The following is a 20,205-nucleotide window of genomic DNA, read 5'->3' as shown; positions in this document are numbered from 1 at the left end:
TTTGGTTTCGATTGGAAGTCGACCCCCACTTTAGATTTTCAAATTAAAAAACATAGGTCGACTTACAGTCGTCCAAATATGGTATATCGTGGGGATGGTGCCTTGTTGTGATGTCGCTCCAATTTTCTTCAGTCCACTTGGGCATGCTGTTGACTTTACTGCATGGCTTTCACTGGTGACAGCCCGGCCGACATTGCTGTTGCGTTTTTTGAAATGCTGCAGCCAACTTGAGCTGCCTTTGAAGTCGGGTCTGTTGAGAATGAAAGCGAGATCCTTCACTTTCTGTTCAATCATGGAACCAGAAACGGGGATGTTTCGTGACTTAACATCAAGGAACCACTTAAACACTGCTACACTGCTGCCTCCACGTCTTCATATGCAACCGTGTGGACTTGTCGGGCACCGGTGGCACCTGGCCTTTTGTCCGCCACAGCCCTAAAGTCATCCTTATTTTTTAATATCATACTCAGCATGCTTCTTGGGATGTTGTACGCTACGGGGACATCCGTCTTCTTTTCTCCGTGTTGAACTCTTCTGATAATCTCTATCTTTGCGGATATTGTCAGGTTCTGACGTTTCATGGCAGCCATTTTATAAGGAGCGGATGAGCACCGTGTTCCGAGTATGCAACAATGCACACAACCTTGTAACTGTACACTGAGGCAGTTGAGGCGACTGCATCATGGAGGAAGGAAAGCGTAGGAAAGGCCCCGACCAGCACGAACGGAGAAAGTATGGCAGAAGTCGTGTGCTTTTTATCGCAAAGGAGCCCTGGCAATGGTACTCCAAGTGTCAACGTTGCTGTAGCAACCGTGTTCCTGACCCTCTCGCTGCTGCTCTTGGCCTGGGAGAAAGTGTGAAGATTTTTCAGCCCGTGTCTTTCTTGCAGCACATTTTGTTCGCGAGACAAGCTGACTTTGGAGCGTGGTGCGTAAGCTTAAAAGTTGTGATTAGGGTCTATGAGTTTGTCAGCCAGTAACAGAGACACTCAAGTAATTACGGCGTGGGCCTTCGTTGTCTTCAACGTGCCACGGAAAAACACAGGCATGCGGCTGCTTCACTAAAACTGTTACAGAAGTTTCGTTCACTTTCTATTGACATGCGTAAGCAGCCCACACTTCTGGTAGCTCGTAGCAATGCAAGTTCAAAGCTCGTGCCTATATACTCGATCAAGCTGATTGGAGGCGCCAAGAGAGATGGCACACCCCCATGGCTGAATTTCTTACTTCAAAAACGTGACATCAAGGCCTCTCATATTTTTTTTCTTTCCTCCATGCAATCGCATGCAGGTGCACATGGCTGTGAGTGAGACAGAGAGAGAGAAAGGGGTCGGATGACTTTTTCTGGCAGGTGGCTGTCTAAGGGAGCGAGAGCAGCACCGCACACGTGTATTCGGGCTAAACCACTTTGTCTGGTAGGAGAGGTGTGGCAGCTCGCCTCGTTGTCACATGGAAAAGCCAACTTCTGGGTCAGTTTTGCGTTACTTGAAGTTCGATATATTGAGAGCGGCTGTTATTTTTGTTCAATTTATTCATACTTTTTGTTATATATTCTTATTGTAACTTTACGGTGTTCAGAAATTGTTCGATATAAAGAAGAATTCAATGTAAAAGGGCTCGATATAGTTGGGTTCGACTGTATAATATTGTCTGAAGCTCACTAATGTCAGCTTGCCTAGTGCTTGTTTTAAATGTCATGATTTTTTTCTATGTTACAAGTCCCAGAAATGTTATAAATAAATTAATTTTTTGCCTAAATTAAAAGTCTGCACCTAATGTCAGCACACTTTTCTTTTTTATAATAATAATAATCTTTATTCAGTATAGTTAAAACAGTATACAAAACGGAAGCGCCGAAGCCACAAGAGGGCTTGTGCGGCGACAACCGGCAGCCGCGGCAATCTACTCGCCACACCAGAACTCCATCAGAAGCTGGTTGTGCATTTGGCACAACCATCACACATTATCAAAGATGCACTAATAACATCAGTACATATTAAAGGTTCTCTAACGCTTGAACAGCAACTCTCATTGTTTTGCGGGTGGACAAAGAAAATACATCGTCCGGTAGTTCATTGAAGATAGCAGGAACATAATAGCGTCTTGTTGCTTTACCGTAGTGAGTACGCACTCTTGGTTTAAGATAACGAGGAACATGTCTCAACGTTACCGGTTTCGTATTTATGCGCCTGTATGCACTGCTCCAAAAATATTTAAGTACTACGATTTCTTTAAAAAGATTCTCAAAAGAAGGCAAACAAGCTGTTCTAAAGACACTGCTGGGAAAATTCTCCTGTGGCATGTAGAGGACGCTTGTAGCGATGTTTTTCAATATCCTAATAACTCGACATTTCCATGTGAAAGAGCAATTAAAAAAACAACACATACCGTATCTTAAAACACTATACCCCAGAGCCTGGGCGATTAGTTTTCTGATAGAAAAAGGCATCATGGTTTTTAAATTAAACAACAAACATGCAACACTTCTAAGTTTCTCACAAATGTGGGTCAAATGAGTATTCCATGTCAGATCACTGTGTATGTGCACACCAAGATACTTAACCGACTGGACGCTAGCTATAGGTTGACAAGAGCACAAAGAGGAATATGAAGGGTGTAAATATATGGAAGCGACGCTTGGTACATCTTGGTGCGGGTTACGAAAACAGATAAGTCTGGATTTGGTGCTATTTATTTGTATTAAGTTTGAGGCAAACCAATCACTAACTTTAATAGCGTCCTTTTGAAGGTTAGCCAGGGCACATGAAAACTCAGGGTTGCTTGACACTAGTAAAGTGTCATCGGCATAAAGGAATACGGTGGATGCTTTCATGTGGTCACATATATCATTCACATATAAGTTGAACAACAAAGGAGATAAGATAGACCCTTGCGGGACACCGCACACCAGACTTACCGCGTCACTGCAGATAGGCCCAAACATGACTACTTGTGAGCGATTGTGAAGATAGTTTTTAATTAGTGACAAAAAAGGACCCCTAAATCCACATGAATACAGTTTAGAGATTAAAATTTGATGATTTACTGTGTTGAAAGCTTTTTTTACGTCCAAAAAAAGCCCAAATGCCACCTCATTGTTTTCCAGGCTTTGGTGCAGTAAATCAGAGAGATTTTCTAATAGTACCTGTGTTCCAGACCCACTAACAGATCCGTACTGATTCACACTCATTAGGTCATGTTTAGCAACAAATGCATTCATCACAGAAAGTACGTGTTTTTCTAAAATCTGGGATATGCAGGAAAGAACAGAAATAGGGTGGTAGTTGGCAATATCATTCTTTTTCCCACTTTTGTACAGAGGAACAACACGAGCACTCTTCAGTGAATCTGGCCATGTACCAGTTGCAATTATGCCGTTTAAAATAAATAGCAGAACATGTTTCAGAGCTGTAATGTTTATTATCAGATCAGCTATGAAAATGTTGTCAAGTCCGGCGGATTTATTACGTTTCAGACTAGACAAAATGCTGAAAAGATCAGATTCTGTCATAAGAGGAAGGAAGGCTGATGGCGATACACTGTTTTTAATCTTTGTCGAGCTCAAAGTTTGTACTGCGACTCGTTGCTCAGCCGAAAATACGTTATTGAACTCATTAGCCAAAATACGCGACACTACACCAAAATTATGCTCCACTGTTTCTTGGACGGACAAGCGTATGTTACCACGTAACTGGTTTATCAGAGACCAAGTGTTCCTTACGTCGCGACGAGTGTTGTGAAACTGCTGTGCAAAGAACTTCCTCTTTGATAAGCGGATAAGTGCAGTTACCTTATTTCTGATGCAACAATATTCTGCTCGAAGTTTGTCATTTTTTGGCACCCTGCGGCATCGAGACCAGAAAGTGTCCTTTTCTTTGATAGCAGCCAGGATTTCCGCAGTCAGCCACTGGCAGTCAATTTTACGTTTCTTCCCAACCAAAGTTTTTTTGCACACTTTCTTTATTTCGCCTAATATCCTGACCAAGCTATCGTATGCAGTGTCGTTAGTGTTATGATGAGTAAATAAATCCCAATCATATTCAGTGACATGATTATCGAACTTTTTTTGGTCTAGAATGGTCACAACACACCTGGTAGAGTTAGCGTGCTGCATAGAGTCTGTTTTCATAAGGCGACACGCAATGTAATAGTGATCTGCCAGTTTCTGTCTGATTACAGCTCCGGACACTGAAGAAATGTCCGACGCACGGACGTTAGCGTGGTCAATGCAAGTAGTTGTAATGCGATTATTAAGAAATTCTTCTCTAGTAGGATCGGCGACATGTGGTTCAATGCCAAATTCTGCGAATACTGTTAAGTAACTTTCAGTGCCATGGTGATCACCCTTCATCAAATCGATATTGATGTCCCCTATCATGCACACGTTTTTAGCAACAAAGTTGGTTTTCAGTATAGTTTGTAATTCTTCAATAAATCCCAACACATTTTGACTAGGAGGTCGGTACATAGCAAGCAGATAAAATGAAATACCACGACAGGATACTTCAAAGGCCATGACCTCCGCTGTGCCGAAGGAAACGGTAACCTCGGAGATCATCAATGATTCCTTGAAGTATACCGCAATGCCACCACCCCTGCTGTTGTTGCATGTAATAAAATAGGCATTGTAACCGGGAAGCCTAAATACATCGGTTAGAGTGTCGGTAATGTTAATTTCCGTTAATACAAACACGTCAACAAAGTCACTGAGAGCACAGGCTGTAACCGCAAATTGATCCCAGTGTTTCCTGATGCTCCGAATATTAATGTGAAGAATGGTACAAGAACAACGCAACGCTGGCTGAAAGGTCTTAACAAAGGAGTCGAAATCTGGAAACGACATACTCTTTTGCGAGGAACTACAAATCTTAGGCCATCTTATCAATGTCGCTTACAGACGAGATATTTAGAGCAGTAGCACCCTCGGTCTTCCTCGCAAATATTTTCCCATTTCGCACCCAGACAAATTTAAATCCCTTTGCTTTGCCTTGAACCCTAGCCCTCCAAAATAGTTCACTGTTCGCACGAGTCAGGTTCTCACTGAAAAAAATGTCAGGAATCTGTTTGTTTTCGGCCAACGCCCTGAGTCGAGCCCTTGCCTGCAGCCATTTGTCTCGCAAGTCTGGTGACGTGAATCTAGCCAATACCACCGGTATTTTTCCCTGGCCTCCTGATAAGCGGTGAACAGCACATACCTGTTCCGCCGTATGGTCATGCAAATTGAGCTTCACAGCCAGGTCCGACAAGACCGCCGGCAAGTCCTCATTTGCCGTGACCGGTAATCCGCTTATTTCCAGGTTAGCTCTGCCAGTATACTGTTCACTGTCATTTAGTTGCGATTGTAAGTGACTGATCCGTTTTGCCTGCTCAGATACAGTTTCCTCAAGGCAAACCACTTTCTGATCAAGTCTCATGCTGCTTGCGAGTTGCTATTGCACTGTTCAAGAAGCTTGTCGTATTGTGACGACATGAACGTGACTGATGCTTTTAACTCAACACTTGTGGTGTGCAGGGACTGACAAGTGAGCGTCAGCTTATCAACGTGTATTGGTATCAGTGCAAGACTGTCAATTACGTCTTTTAGACCAAGGATAGCTGTCAGCTTGTCTTCGAGGGAAGATAACCTTGCCAATATGCCTGAAGAGCTGTCCTGCGACAGCTTCCCAGAAGCGACAGTGGCTCTAGAGTCTCCGCGACATGTACGACAACACCATTTCTCACGTTTCGCAGACCCCATTGACGTGTATGTCGACTCAGCAATACCAGAACAGTGCTGCCCAAAATGATGAGACAAACTGCATTCCGCACAAGTAATGCTACACCCATCTTCAAGAATCGCATTGCATAAACCACACTCTGCACTGCTATCAGTCATAGTACCGGATCAAACACTGTACGAAAAAACGCCTTGCAGTCAGCGGGGGGAAAAAGCCTATATATATGTATATATATATGCAGCTCACCTGCCAACAGACAGAGTAACATTCAGAGCACTGCAACAGATTGCCGCTGACTGCAGGGTTGAAGTGGCTCGCGTAGCCTTTTGTAGCTGCTGCAGGCTCCAGTAGCGCCTTCCGGTGGGGACTTTCTTGTCCTTTGCTCGCGTGGTTCCCCTGGTATGAAGCGGTGAACAGAAACGGCCTGATGGGCAGCCGGTTTAAATGCCGGTTTAACCGGGCAGGTTAACCGGTTTAACCGGGTTAACCGGGTTTAACCGGTTTAAACCGGGCAGCCGGTTTAAATGCAACAAACCCCAAAATTTTCTCTATGGACACTAAATAAAATTATTTTTCTACTCCCATTATTAGGTGAGATATTCTGAGGGAACACGTGCTGTTAAGGAAAAAACAAAGTAACAGTAAAGGCGTAACTCACTTATTTTACATTGCGGCCACCCAAGTTTCCAACCATCATCACACCGTGTTGTGAAAAATGAAAAGCACTAATGCTCCTTTTTTGTATGTGCGTGTTTGTCATAACGAAAAGAGCAAGTTATCAGGCAAGTGCTGTGCTTGTGATGTGCTGTTAACATGCAGGACTGACTGCCCTGCTTTTGTGTGTGATGTGTGGCAACGCATGTGTCTGCAGGCAGTGGAGAGCGAGCATGTGCTGCCACGGATGTTCAAGGAGGTGTACTCCAGGGTGGAGGTAAGCGCAGTATTTTCCTTCAGAAGAGCAGGGTTTCAAACACTTTTCGTTGCTTTATGTGCTGTCAGTGGTATGTCATGCCCTTGCTGGTAATCAATCAGCTTCTACGGCAATGCAGACTAGTGGTACAAACACGCAACTTTTTTTGTCAAGCATTCGAAATTTAAGCAGGTTGTGCACAGTTGCAGTTTCTACATAAATTTCTACACCGACCACACAGAATATTAGTGCCGTTTAACAGTGAGAGGGGCGGGATAAGCAACAGCAAGTGCACAAAGCTCTCTCTGGTGTGAGCATTGTCTGGTATGCTGCTCCTGTCAGGAGGACACACGAGTGCTGTTTGTAAAAAGCCAGTGCAAGTATAGCTCTAGGTGAAGATGTCTCATCTGCCAATGCACTTTCCAATTTTTCTTCATATTACTGGAATCTGTAAATGTGCCGGGGCATACACAAAAGAAGAAAAACGAAAAATGAAATTTATAAGCATGTGTGATGTACTATTGTGTTTAAAGTGGCCCTGAACCACTTTTCATCGAAGTTGAGAGATCCATTTGAAGTTGAAATAGACTATTTCAGAAATACTTTCCCGCAAAAGGTACTTCATTGCATTCAGAAGAGGCAGAGTTATCGGCAATCAAACGTCCCCTATGCGGTGCTTCAGCCCCTTTCTCAATGCCTTGCACTGTGAAGGTTACGATGGAGTGGGGCGTGCCCACAACGCTCTGCGTACTGAATGTCACCATGATGCGTAGTTCAAATTTGATTTTGATTCTTCATGTAGACGTCACTACAGTAAAACCTCTTTAATACGTACCTGCTTAATGTGTAATTGCAGCTTAAACGTACAGTCAATGACCGATTTTTCGGACTCTCTAGGGAACGTAAAAACGTCCGAAAATTCAGGCAATCTGGAAAAATGAATGCATGCAAACAACTCACTTTCTTTTTTTCTCGGATCTAAAGGTAACGGGCGAAGTACCAGGTTTCCGAAACCCTGCGAGAGCATCAGTGAAGTGGCTACAAAAAAAACGCATTCAAAAACTAATAAACCATAATAAACCGCCGACTGCCGGTTTATTATGTACATGTGCATCGTCGGGCAGCCGGTTTTATTGCTGCAGTGGCTTGAAGAACTTGTTGATTGTTGTTTGGACGGCGTTCCGGTTGCATGCGATCAAATTCACCTCGATCTGAGCAAGGGTCACGTCAGCACTGTACACCGATGAAAGAGTCAACAGTGCTCGCGTCAACTCGGCGCTTGTAGGCGGCACAGACATTGGCTCCTCATTTTCAACATCGGAGTCTTCTGAATCCCCCACAACCTGACTCCTTGCTCCATGCCGAACTCCTTGCTCACGTCAGCCTGCGATGGGCCGCTTACAACTTGCCTAATAATAGCAGATTTCTTCTCCATCGTTAACCGACGGTACTGCTTTCCGCGCTTCGATGCCATCGGCGAGGACGACGAAGACAGAGTGGGGGCCATCGAAGGCAAGCGAAATCCTCAAGTTGCGAGCAGTGAAGTTGCGAACAGTGGAGTTCGCAGATGAGCGTCGCAGAGCACACTTGACACAACAGCACAACCACACACCACGCTAGCCAAAACGTTGCCTACGCAAATAAATGAAATGGCGCCGCTCCGGAAACTCCGCTGGAGGCGGAAGCGGAAGTGCGGCGATGAACAAAGCCAGCGTGGCCAGACCAAATCGGTGTGTGACGGCTAGATTTGGCTAGTTGTGGTTCAAAGCGGTGATATGCTTCAACTGCAAGTCGATTTCCTGCGCAAAGGGGCTGCGCGAGGAGCTAAAGGACCTTCCGTCGCGTCAAAAAGTCCGGAAAATTGGACGGCGGGGGGATTCGAGCGTCCGAAACTTCAGATGTCCTTATACATTTGATTCTATGGGGCTCGTGGCGGTGCCGCGAAGACGTCCGAAACATCAGGCATGTCCGAAAATTTGGGCGTCCGAAAATTCAGTCATTGACTGTAGTCGCGAGGATTCTCCCACCCAGCCCCCATTGAACCCCACGTATTGGCTGACCGCTTAAGCCCCAGTCGCTCATTGCCCACCAAACGGTTAGCGCATACTATTTTCTTTCTTGTTCTACATGCACAGGCACAAAATTGGCAGAATCTCATGTGTGCAGACATTTGAGTGTCGAGTTGCGACACCCAGACAACAGCCACCAGCAATAGTGACGTTTAAACATGGCCACCATGACGTAGTTTCTGCTCATACAGCTGTTGCCAATTGCAGCGTACAAAAGCATGACCTTTGAGATTCGCTTCCGGTAACGCAAATAAGCTGTTGGTAGGGGTGTGAATTTGCATTCGCTGTCGAACCCACTTCAGTCCAATTCATGTAGTAGCCGCACAGAAGCAGATTTTTTTTTAATGCATAGGAATTTTTATGCTTACCCAACGAGAAAAATGTATCTCCACCTTTCTGTTCCGTAAGACGAGCGCTTTCAAGATAAAGTCCACAGCAGGGAGTGACTGTACCAGACTGTACCATCACGCTGCCTGTCGCTTCAACGCGAACAAGGCGGCGAGAACACAGCACTAACGAAGCTTTCGGCACAAACTGCACCCTGCCCCTTTTGTAGGTCGCTTTCAAAATATGGGCCCACATGTCTCTCTTCAGCGCGCAGTGGCAGAAATGCAGTGCATGGACCTATTAGCAGTCGGTACTTTCTGCCCGCATCGCAGATCGTTTTCAAGGCACGGTCCGCGTGGCTGTGCCATATGCGCAGGCACTGCCGGTGTACGTTTGATCACGGTTCTTAATGGTTTGACGCGGATGGATAAGGCGCTAATGAACGATAATGGCTTATAATGATCGGAACGTCATCAGCGCACCGAGCGCTGCCACCTGCAGTACTTTGCTTCCGTTACCTTGCGGCACTGTGCGCACCAGTTCGTGTCACTGTAGCACTTTCTTTGTTTGTACTGGCCACTCCAAGTTTCATAACATTGATAATGACATCGGGCTGCATGGAGATGAGCAAGTGGCACAATGCTTACGCATATTTGTACAACTCCCAGAGAAGTTCCTGCATGAATTTTTTTTCTTCATTCCGCCAGTGTGTTTGCAGTCGTAGTGCTGTCGTGGTGTTCAACAATCTTTGCTGCAGTGTGTGGTGTTTATGTTATCGAGAAGTCGACGTTATTACATGCGCGGAGTTTTCAGATAGCGACATTGTTGCCGCCGTCGTACCTCAGGTCGGCCACTTCAACCCTGCTAGCACCGTGTCCATGACACGCTGGAATGTTGCAGGCCCCGAGCACAGTCCTATTGGCATGACCTCGAACTCGTAGAGGCCTTCTGGCATGATGAAGGTGTTCTTTTCACGATCTTTCTCGTTGACTTCTATTTGCCAGTAGCCAGACTTGAGATCCAACGGCGATAAATATTTAGCGTTGCAGAGCTGATCCAATGCATCGTCTCTCCGTGGGAGGGGGTGTACATCCTTAGTGATCTTGGTCAGTCGATGATAATCAACACAAAATGTAGGCTTCCATCCTTTTTCTTCACTAAGACAACAGGAGATGCCCACGGGCTTTTAGACAGCTGGATGATGTGGTCATGTAGCATTTTGTCGACTTGTCTTATAGCTTCACATTCTTGCGTCGAAACTCGGTAAGGGCTCTGGTGGAGTGGTCGAGTGCACTCTTCGGTTGTTATGCAGTGCTTTGCGACTGGTGTTTGTCGAATCCTCGATGATGTCGAAAGGCAGTGTTTGTGTTGTTGCAGAAGATTTTTGAGCTGTTGCTGTTTAGTCAGGGGGAGACTTGGATTCATGTCAAAGTCAGGTTCAAGAACTATGGTCGTTGGGGTAGATACGGCAGAATGCGACAGGACAAACGCATTGCTGGTTTCCACAATTTTCTTGATATATGCGTTCCTCTTGCCCTTGTTGATGTGCTTGAACTCCTGGCTGAAGTTTGTCAGCATCACTTTCGCTTTTCCTTTGTGCAGTCGATCCCTCTTGTGACGTAAATTTCACAATTGAGCAGTAGACGCTGGTCACCCTCGATGACACCTTCTACGTCTGCAGGTGTTTTGGTGCCGACGGAAATGACTATGCTGGAGCGGGGCGGTATGCTGACTTGATCTTCGAGCACACTCAAGGTGTGGTGACTATGACAGCCCTCTGGTGGTATCGCTTGATCTTCCGGCAGCGTTACTGACTTCGACCTCAGGTCGATGATTGCGCCTTGTTGGTTCAGGAAGTCCATGCCGAGAATGACATCTCGTAAACACTCTTGGAGGATAACGAAGGTGGCAGGGTAGGTCCGGTCTTGAACTGTAATTCTTACCGTGCAGGTTTCAATCGGCATTATTAGGTGTCCTCCAGCGGTCCGAATTTGAGGGCCTTCCCATGCAGTCTTAACCTTTTTCAACTGGCTGGCGATGTGTCCACTCATGATGGCGTAATCGGCTCCTGTGTCCACTAACGCGGTGACTGCATGGCCTTCGAGAAGCACGTCGAGGTTGGTGCTTCTTTGTCTTGCGTTACAGTTAGCTGTTGTTGGCGGCGGAGGATCTTTGTCACTTTGACGAACAGAAACTGCACCTCCAGCAGTTGCTGCTTTTAGTTTTCCGAATATGGGCTCGCAGAGCGGCCCCGGCTGGGCCAGTGTATGTATGGCACTGTGGCGGCAGGTAGCGGCCTGGTGATGGCGAACGGGATGGTCGTCGAGAACTCCACTGAGTGGCGGCGAGGTAGTCGGCAATGTCACGTGGGCGCTCCCCAAGCTGTGGATGCGGCCTGTTGACGGCGAACCCTCAGAGTCCCAAGTTGCGGTATGGGCATCGGCGCTACACGTGGCCGGCTTCTCCGCAGTGATAGCAGAGCGGGCGGTAGTCGGGGTCTCGCCAAATGTCCGTCTTCCTCGCGTAGCTGCCCTGGGCGAGGGGTGGGTGTGCCAGCAGCGGGGGGGGGGGGGGTGGGGGGGTGGGGGGGCAGTGGACAACGTAATTGCGGCTTTACAGGCCCCTGGCATGATCGCGCAGGGGTCCTTGACGGCAAGCGACGGCACCGTAGGTCATCATTTCCGGCTGGGGCTATGGCGATGACGGTTGCACTTCAGTAACCCCCAAGTGATTGCTGAACTTCCTCTTTGACAATGTCGGCGATTGAAGCCACTTGAGCCTGCGACCTAGGGAAGAGCTTCTGAAGTTTCTCACGAACAACCACTCTGATGGTCTCTTGCTTGTCTTCACTGCCGAGTGATTGAACATCAGTGTAGTTTTGGCGATTATGCTGCCATGTCCGCATATCGAGTGTCTTCTCAATGGTTGTTGCTTCGGAAACAAATTCAGCAACAGTCCTGGGCGTGTTGCATATCATTCTGGCGAAGAGTTCCTGTTTTACCCCACGCTTTAGGAAGTGAATTTTCTTCTCCTTGGGCATATCGGGGTCGGTGTGGCGAAACAGGCACATCATCTCCTCAGTGAAGATCGCTGTGGTCTCGTTGGGTAATTTTACTCGGGCTTTTAGCATAGCCTCGGCCTTTCCTTGTGCACTGTGCTCGTAAAAGTCCACAGGAATCCGCTACAGAATAGGTCCCATGTTGTCAGGGTTGACTTCCGGTTCTCTAACCACGTTCTGGCAGCGTCTTCTAAGATGAAGTATGCATGCCCAGTCTTCGGAGTCCCAGTTGTTGAAAGACACGATTCGTTCGTAGGTGTCTAGCCAGGATTCTGGGTCTTCAGTCGATGATCCATGGAAAGATGGTGGGACCCGAAGTTTTTGCAGCAGAATGGGGCATGCTGGGGCAGTCATTAGAGTTGTCTTGGCCACGCTTTTCTTGGTCTTCTCAGGTTGAAGTCCGTGCTCTGAGTGCAGGTGTTGCAGTCGGCGGCTTGCTCAATATTCTGGGACTATGTTGGTGTTGTCTTTGCGGTCTGGGCTTGGATCACGGCTTGTTGGGGGTGTCCGGTACAAGAACAAACCAGCACCTCCGCCAGATGTCACATCGTAGTGACGGTCAAGGGCACAGCAACAAAACTATGAATGGAAAAAATAACTTTATTGGGCGAACCTGTGCCCACAAAAACAGGCTACACTCAACACTCAACGAAAGCAGTGAACACAGTCAGCGATCGTCGAAAATCTTATCTGCGGGTCAAGCGCGTCGGCTTTTATACATCAGTTGTCGAATGTTCCAGAGTAATCGCCGGGACCCGTGTGTCTTCCACAAACTTCTACACTAATCACGTTGCGCATACATGCAATCAGATTACACAAGCTTCGGTGACAGACAGCGGATGGAACCACCGATAACATTCCAGAAACTTCCGACAATGAAACGCGGTCCTCCGATAAAGATAAACAAGTACAAGTACACTTGTCAATATTGACATGTATACTTATTTATCTTTTCCAGGTGACCGCTTGTCACCGCTTAAAAAATGTCATCACACAGTGCAGGATGCGCCTGCATGTATTGGGAAGTTTCTTAAATGTTATTGATGGTTCCATCCGCTGTCTGTTATCACCAAAGCTTGCGTAATTTGATTGCATGTATGTGCAACAGGAATTGTGTAGTACTTTCTGGAAGACACGTTGGCACCAGCGATTACTTTGGAACCTTCGATGACTTATGGGTAAAAGCCAAGGTGCTTACCCGTTAATCAGATTTTTGCCGATCGCCAACTATGTTCACCACTATCGTTGTTCCTTGAGTGTAGCCTGTTTTTGAGCTTACAGGTTCGCCCGATAAAAAGCAACTTTGTCATTCATAGTTTTGCTGCTTTCTTCACTGTCATTACTACGTGACATCTGGTGGAGGTGCTTTGCGTTCGTGCACCAGATGCCCCCAACAAGCTGTAATCCAAGCCCAAACTCTGAAGACAACACCAACATCACCAAGGACCAGTGAGGGGGCCGCAGGCTGCAAGGATTGCCCCCGAAGCATGGACTTATGCCTGAGATGACCAGGAAGATTGTGGCCAAGTAAACAACCACAATGGCCCTGGTGCCTTACCCCTACCTACATGGCAGGCCATTCAAAGTCATCAGCGGCCATCACAGGTGTTGGCTAGCAAATTTGAAGGACCCTTGAGGATTCCTGGTGCAGGGGAGCCTCAGACTGGAAGAATATGACATCACTGTAATCGTACTAGTCTGGAAGAAAACGCTCTGATGCTGACTGCCTGTCTCGCGTTCCCATGGACCTGCTGCCCCGAGATGACCAAGACGAGGACTACATTTTAGGTACATAAAGTGCAGACGACTTTGACAAGCAGTACGAGTGGACCCTGGACCCTTAGCTCAGAAGCCCCGCTGAGTACTTGCAAGTGAAGACCGACTTTGTGTTGAGGGTATTTAGGTGCAGATTATCTTCGTTTTTCTTACAAAATGACGTCCTGGTGAAAAAGAACTTTGTGCTAGCCCTTCTCGTTGTGCCCACAGCACTCCAGTCAGAAGTCCTGCACGCCCTGCACGATGATAAGACAGCCGGGCATTTTGGGTTTTCCGGTATGCAAGAATACAAGAGAACTACTATTGGCTGCGCGTGACCACCGACATCGCCCGTTACTTCAAGACATGTCGAGACTGCCAGCCATGCAAGACACCACCAGCAAGGCCGGCGAGATTACTACAGCCGGTCGAGCCTGCTTGCAACCGTTTCAGCAGATCAGGATGGATTTGTTGGGGCTCTTTTCGATGTCAACATGTGGCAATAAATGGAGTGTCTACCGACTATATGTTATCCACTATGCCGAAACGAAAGCTCTGCCTAAAGGTATATATAGTGCAACCGAAGTTGCTAAATGCTTCGTCGACATTTTGCTGCGACATGATGCCCCGGAACTACTCATCACCAACAGAGGAACGGCCTTTGCTGCTGAGCTCACCCAAGTCATTTTGCAATTTACAGCACATTTACATGATCTTAAGAACATGTTCAGATATGTTTCCCAGGTATTACTTTTTTTCTCACAGTCCCATGTAAAACATATTAGGGGGGATTCTACTGATAATCGTATTCCCACAAGTTGTTTAAATCAGCTGTCCAAAAATCCAACACTTCTCACTGCAAATTAATCATGGTTTCACTGATACGAACACAGGCATTGTTGCGGATATGAGAATGCTCTGAGCAATTCTCACGCGTACACATCAAGACATCCTGATATCAAGGAGCATTTGTGTTTGTGCTGGTAGTGTGGAGCTGCTCATACTTTCTTCATGTGCTATGTACTACGAAAAGACGAACAGAAAAGAATGCATGGACGATTTGTGCATTTTCTTTCTTCTTTTTTTTACTCTTCTATTTCAAGCTGATCCTCACCTTTTATGTGTATATATGTGACTTCACACTATTAACCCAGTTGTGAGGTTCCTCACCACTTGTTTGTCCATTTTTTTCCCTGTGCCCATCTTCTCGTGCTACATAGTGCCATAAGAAAGTGTGAACAGCCACCAACTTTAACCTTTTCCATCGCCCTTTCGAACTCCCTGTGTTACAGACTGGCAGCAAACACTGGCAGACCTTGGATGCACCCAAGTCCCTCCTCTACCCCTGGGACTGCAATTCTACCTACATTAAATGCCCACCATTCTTTGAGACAATGGTAAGCACAATCCTGGCAACCATGGCTGACTGCTGTCCTTATTGCTAGAGAAGTGCACATGGGTTACAGCTCGAGCATGTCCTGCTCGGAATCTTTCAGGGAAAATTGTCATTCAGGTTGCAGTTGACCTCCATTAATTTAACTTTGGCAGGATATGCCCGATTGACTGGAATTACTCATGAGTGCTTGAGCTCTATCTACAGGGGCTCCACAGCCACCATGATTCTTCATGAGAGAAGTAGGAAAGATTGAGGATATTAGTCAGCAAGGTCTAAGGCTATCAGTGATGCTACCGCTGTGCCAGTTGCGCCGAACTGCGCCAAGAGGCTAACTGGTATATTCTTCTACATTTCAGCAAAATATGGGAAATCTGCATCCACTCTGTGCCAAAAGGGTTGCTTGCGCTTTCAAAAAAACGGGACTGTGCCCTCAAGCGCCATTTTACCACACCGCCTAAGTGGAATGGCATGGACCAGTGGCTGCATTAGCTCCATGGCATGCTAAGTCAAGGGATCATACTGATCATAAGAAGCCAACAAACAAAGGCGCCAAAGACAACACAGGGGAAATTACTTTTACGTACTAGTAATCAAATTAAAGGAACGATCAATTAGTGGAAATGAAAGTGGATGCAAAAACAATTCCGCAGGTGGGGAACGATCCTACATCTTCGCATTATGCATGCAATGCACTACCAATTGAGCTCCCGTGGCGCCCTTTGCCCATTTACTTTCTGGGGTATTTATGTGTTACTACTAGAACTAACCCTGAAAGTGTTAGCCAGCGCCACCACTCACAAACAGGTGTCACGAATACATGATCTTTTTGGGTGAAGGCAACTGGTCAATAAACCCACATATGCTACCTGAAGGCATCAATGTTGCCGCATTCGAGACCCTTGTTATGTAATGAACGAAAAGAAAGGGGGTTAACTGAAGGGCCTGATTTTTATTAATTATATCACAACAAGCCAACAAACAAAGACAACACAGGGGAAATTACTTGTACTTACTAATTGAATTAAAGAAATTATAACTTAATGGAAATGAAAGTGGATGAAGAAACAACTTGCCACAGGCGGGGAACGATCCCACGTCTTTGCATTACGCGTGCGATGCTCTACCAATTGAGCTACTGCGGCACCGTTTGCCCATCCACTTTCTGGGGTATTTATGTGTTACTGCTGGAACTAACCATGGTAGTATTAGCCAGTGCCACCACTCACAAACCTTGGCGGAAAATGTGCAACTCCCTTTCTGCTGCCGCAGCCATCACGAGTACTTGGTCTTTTGGGTGAAGGAAAAAAGTGAGTAAACCCACATATGCCGCCTGAAGGCATCAGTGTTGCTGGATTTGAGACCCTCGTTATGTAATGAATGAGAAGAAACTGAGTTGAGTGTTTGGATTTAAGAACCAGTGACCACTTACTGCTTTTGCATTCATTGCCCACTGTATAAAAGCTCCATACAATATAGCTTGCAATTGCATTCATAAACCTGCTCTGAAAGTCCATTTTACTGCTCCAGAATGCATTTTTAGCTGCTCCGAAATGGGTTGGGCTTGTAGCATCGCTGAGGGTTATGGATTATACGCAAAAGACTGGATTGATGTTCGCTACTCTGGCCAGGTAACAAAAATCTGGGATCAATAGTTCCTTCAGGCAGTGCAGAAGTACATTTATTTGGGCCAAATTGTCACAGGGGTCGCAATCGTAAAAAGAAGTTCTCCAGATTTATAAACATGTCGCAGTTTCAGCTGAAAGATGAAACATTGATTGAGATAGTAAATTAGTAGACAGCTATACAAAGTAAGGATAGTGGTTTTATCATCCATATAAACTTGTAGAAGAAGAAGAAACGTTAGCAAAGAATACTCCGGCAGTTCTTCATGTGGCGGCCTCAGGTGATGGCTCGAAGTTCTTGGACTCGAGTGGCATCTTCAGCTTGCCAGAGCATGCAGGCAAATTCGAACACATCACACTCAATGACCGCTGACACTCGCTGTCAAAACACTGGCATGGGGAAGTGCAGCAGCAGCAGTCAGCGAAGTGGCCTTCGTGCTGTCTATTGCTTCAACACAAGCTGAGTGGCGACAACATCGCACACACAAAGGTATGAGCCATCGGCGCACTTAAACTATGTCCCTACGCAGATCACTTTCAAAATACGGCCTGCACCAACTGCACATGGCCGCGCAATACACAGTTGCTGCCAGAGTACAACACTGCCACCCCCTCCTCCTCATCCTCCAACGCCTTGTGCATGATGGAAGGTGGCGCGCTTCCTCCCCGCTTTACTCTTTGTACGTGTTAGATTGGGCTGCGATTGTCAGCTCGCCTCATGCGCTTTCACTCACAAATACAGCATACGGTGCGCGGTGATGGTGTTATCGGCCTTGGACTCTACAGGGAACATCACGGTGACAATGGCAAAAGGGTGCCTGGAGTGTCTACATAATTGCTATCGCAATAAGATCGATTTAACCAGATATGATTGCCAAGACAAGAATGGCAGCTGAAGGGAATCCCTGTAGATTACAAAATCTGTGCTTTCTACCACTAAGCAAAACCTTGTTAATTCGAATTTCATGGGACCGAAAAAAACGTCACAATTCAGTGAATGCCAAGTTATCGCGGGTATCAAGAAAACAAACAAATGCCTACTTTGTCACCTTGCTTTCCTGTACTGAATGAATAGCAATTCCAGTTTCTGTTTTGCACGAAAGCAGTGGGCAGTGTAAAAGCTGCAATTCTCATTGTGTCGTGACTGATTAATGCTCACAGAGGCAAAGGCTTCACGACTTCCTCCACAGCACAGCCGCCGTGTGTGTTCGTATCCCAGACATGCTTTTCACTTGCTAACACACATCCTGATTATATTTTCATCATTGAGCTGTTTATCAGGTGATCGTTCAATTGTGATCGTCAACACTGCGGATAAAACCGTGGTCTCTATTGATGCAGTCATAGATAGCGACCACACATTTCTGAAGGCAAGTGGAAGATGCGCGCACTGGGAGAAAACTTAACTACTGCTCATCAACACCGCTGGGGACAAATCTGGGACCGCTATTCATGGATGGTGCCAGAGTCCTTCAATGCCTTTTTTTTTTTTTTTGTCATGAAACTCCACCTGCAGTTTCATATAGGTAGAGAAGCTGCCGCTAGGGTTGCCGCTGTCAACGTGGGGGCATTCCATGTCCGCGCCCACTGCGCTCTGCTGAAACTGCTTATACCGGTTTAAGGCAAATGTTTGTCTTGCATCGAACTTCTAATATTCCATCACTCATAATTTGCCTGACATACAATGTGGTTGTTGCATCCAGGTGTGAAAAAGTGACTTTCGCGTACCTTTGCAAGATATCAAGGCTACGATGGAGCCAGTCATGCTGACACAGCTATATTGAATGTGCGTGTTGCAGTGCAGTTCCTTATCTCAGGCAGGGGAGCAAAAGATTATTTATTTAAGCATAGACTGTTTACTTGGGCTCATGACCCTGTGCAAGCCTAAGAAACTCGCCAGCTTGCAAATTTAAGCCTCACAGCAAGACTTGAGGCAGGCAGCGCCAATTGCGCTAGTTATTTGCAACCAGACCGTCTATGCCATGGAAGTCTGCCACTGCTGCATTACAAAATAGAAAAGCTATAGATTTCCCGTGTTTACAGTTCATAAAACCTAACTTCACTCTGCTGCAGCCTATCACACAGAGCTTCAGCAAGATTTCAAAGGGGGAACAACAAAGCTTTCGTAAGGTAACTTCCCTGTGTCACGTGAATACACGATTTCTCTAGGATCTAACCTAGTCGTAACTCCGAGTTTGCAACTACCTTCTGTACAATTCCAACGTGTAACTTTGGCAAGTTCATGTTACGTAGGCATTGCACGAGCAAAAGTGCGTTTCAGTTTACATCACGCAGCTATGCAAGGGCACCTGTGGAGCTCTCATTTTCACATCGATTGCGCTTTCACAAATGTCTGACCTTCTGGCACAAGTCTCACCACCACCTGCACTCCAATTTGACGTGCTTTATATTGACAGCATGTGTTGCTACAACGGACTACGCTTGCACAGTGTGATGCAATGGATTGTGTAATGAAGACTGCGCCGGGGAGACTTGATTAAATGAAACGAAGCCATGTTTCATGTCAGCAGAGTCCTTCAATGCTTTTGAGGGGCTCTGATGTCACTAATCTAAACAAAAATAAGCACGCCTCTTCACAAGCATGAAACTGCTGCATTGCCAATTTATTCAGAATGTGAACCACATAACATGTGGCAAAATACCCCAAAAGCTGAGGAGACATTAACGCCCATTGCGTCAACAAACTTCAGTATAATGGCATATTTCAATATATACCTTCACGAGCATGATATTGTTGCGCAACCAATTTATAGTAAATAAGGCAAGAATGCAAAATACATAATATGATGAAAAGCACTTCAATAAACAGCAAGATGTGAAAGACAACCTGTAAAGTAAATTAGTATATATATACAAGGCCAGCAGATAAAACGAGTAGACTACTGTTAAAAACAATGCAAGCTCTAATGAAGTACAATTTAAAAGTACAAAAATGAACATGGTTGACATATTAGTGAAGGAAAATTGTAAAGAATGCTTATTTTTTACAACAGCAAACAAGACAACAATGCAAAGTACATAATATGCTGGAAAGCACCTGAAAAACCAACAAGCAACGAAAGGCACATTTTACTAACGCCAGAAAACTATCTACAAGGTCAGCCATGAAGTAAGCAAACTACTGTTAAAAATAATGTGAGGTGTAATGTAGTACAAATTAAAAATACAAAAATGAGCATGGTTGACGTATTAGTGAATGAATATAATAAAGAATGCTTTTTTTTACAAGAGCGAACAATTATCTAGTGCATAGAAAAAAAGCAGTGAAAAAGAAACTGCTGCTTGTTTGCATGGCTGAAGCTGTTGAGGAAGCAAATCACTTTCTTTCCCC

General features: G+C 45.8%; 1 protein-coding gene across 5 annotated transcripts in view; it reads left to right on the top strand.

Annotated features, from left to right (window-relative positions):
- Positions 1–20,205, top strand: part of LOC135917012 (cytoplasmic aconitate hydratase-like) — a 233,332-nt gene that overhangs the window by 138,938 nt on the left and 74,189 nt on the right. For all 5 annotated transcript variants that reach the window (XM_065450478.2, XM_065450497.2, XM_065450487.2 and 2 more), the window contains 2 exons: positions 6,588–6,647; positions 15,128–15,232. In XM_065450478.2, the coding sequence (XP_065306550.2) occupies positions 6,588–6,647; positions 15,128–15,232 (165 nt within the window). The remainder of the gene's footprint in view (positions 1–6,587; positions 6,648–15,127; positions 15,233–20,205) is intronic.

This window comes from Dermacentor albipictus, chromosome 4, assembly GCF_038994185.2.
Source record: "Dermacentor albipictus isolate Rhodes 1998 colony chromosome 4, USDA_Dalb.pri_finalv2, whole genome shotgun sequence".
NCBI classification, from domain to species: Eukaryota; Metazoa; Arthropoda; class Arachnida; order Ixodida; family Ixodidae; genus Dermacentor; species Dermacentor albipictus.
Note: the sequence above shows the minus strand (reverse complement) of the source record. Positions and strands in the feature narration are given on the sequence as shown.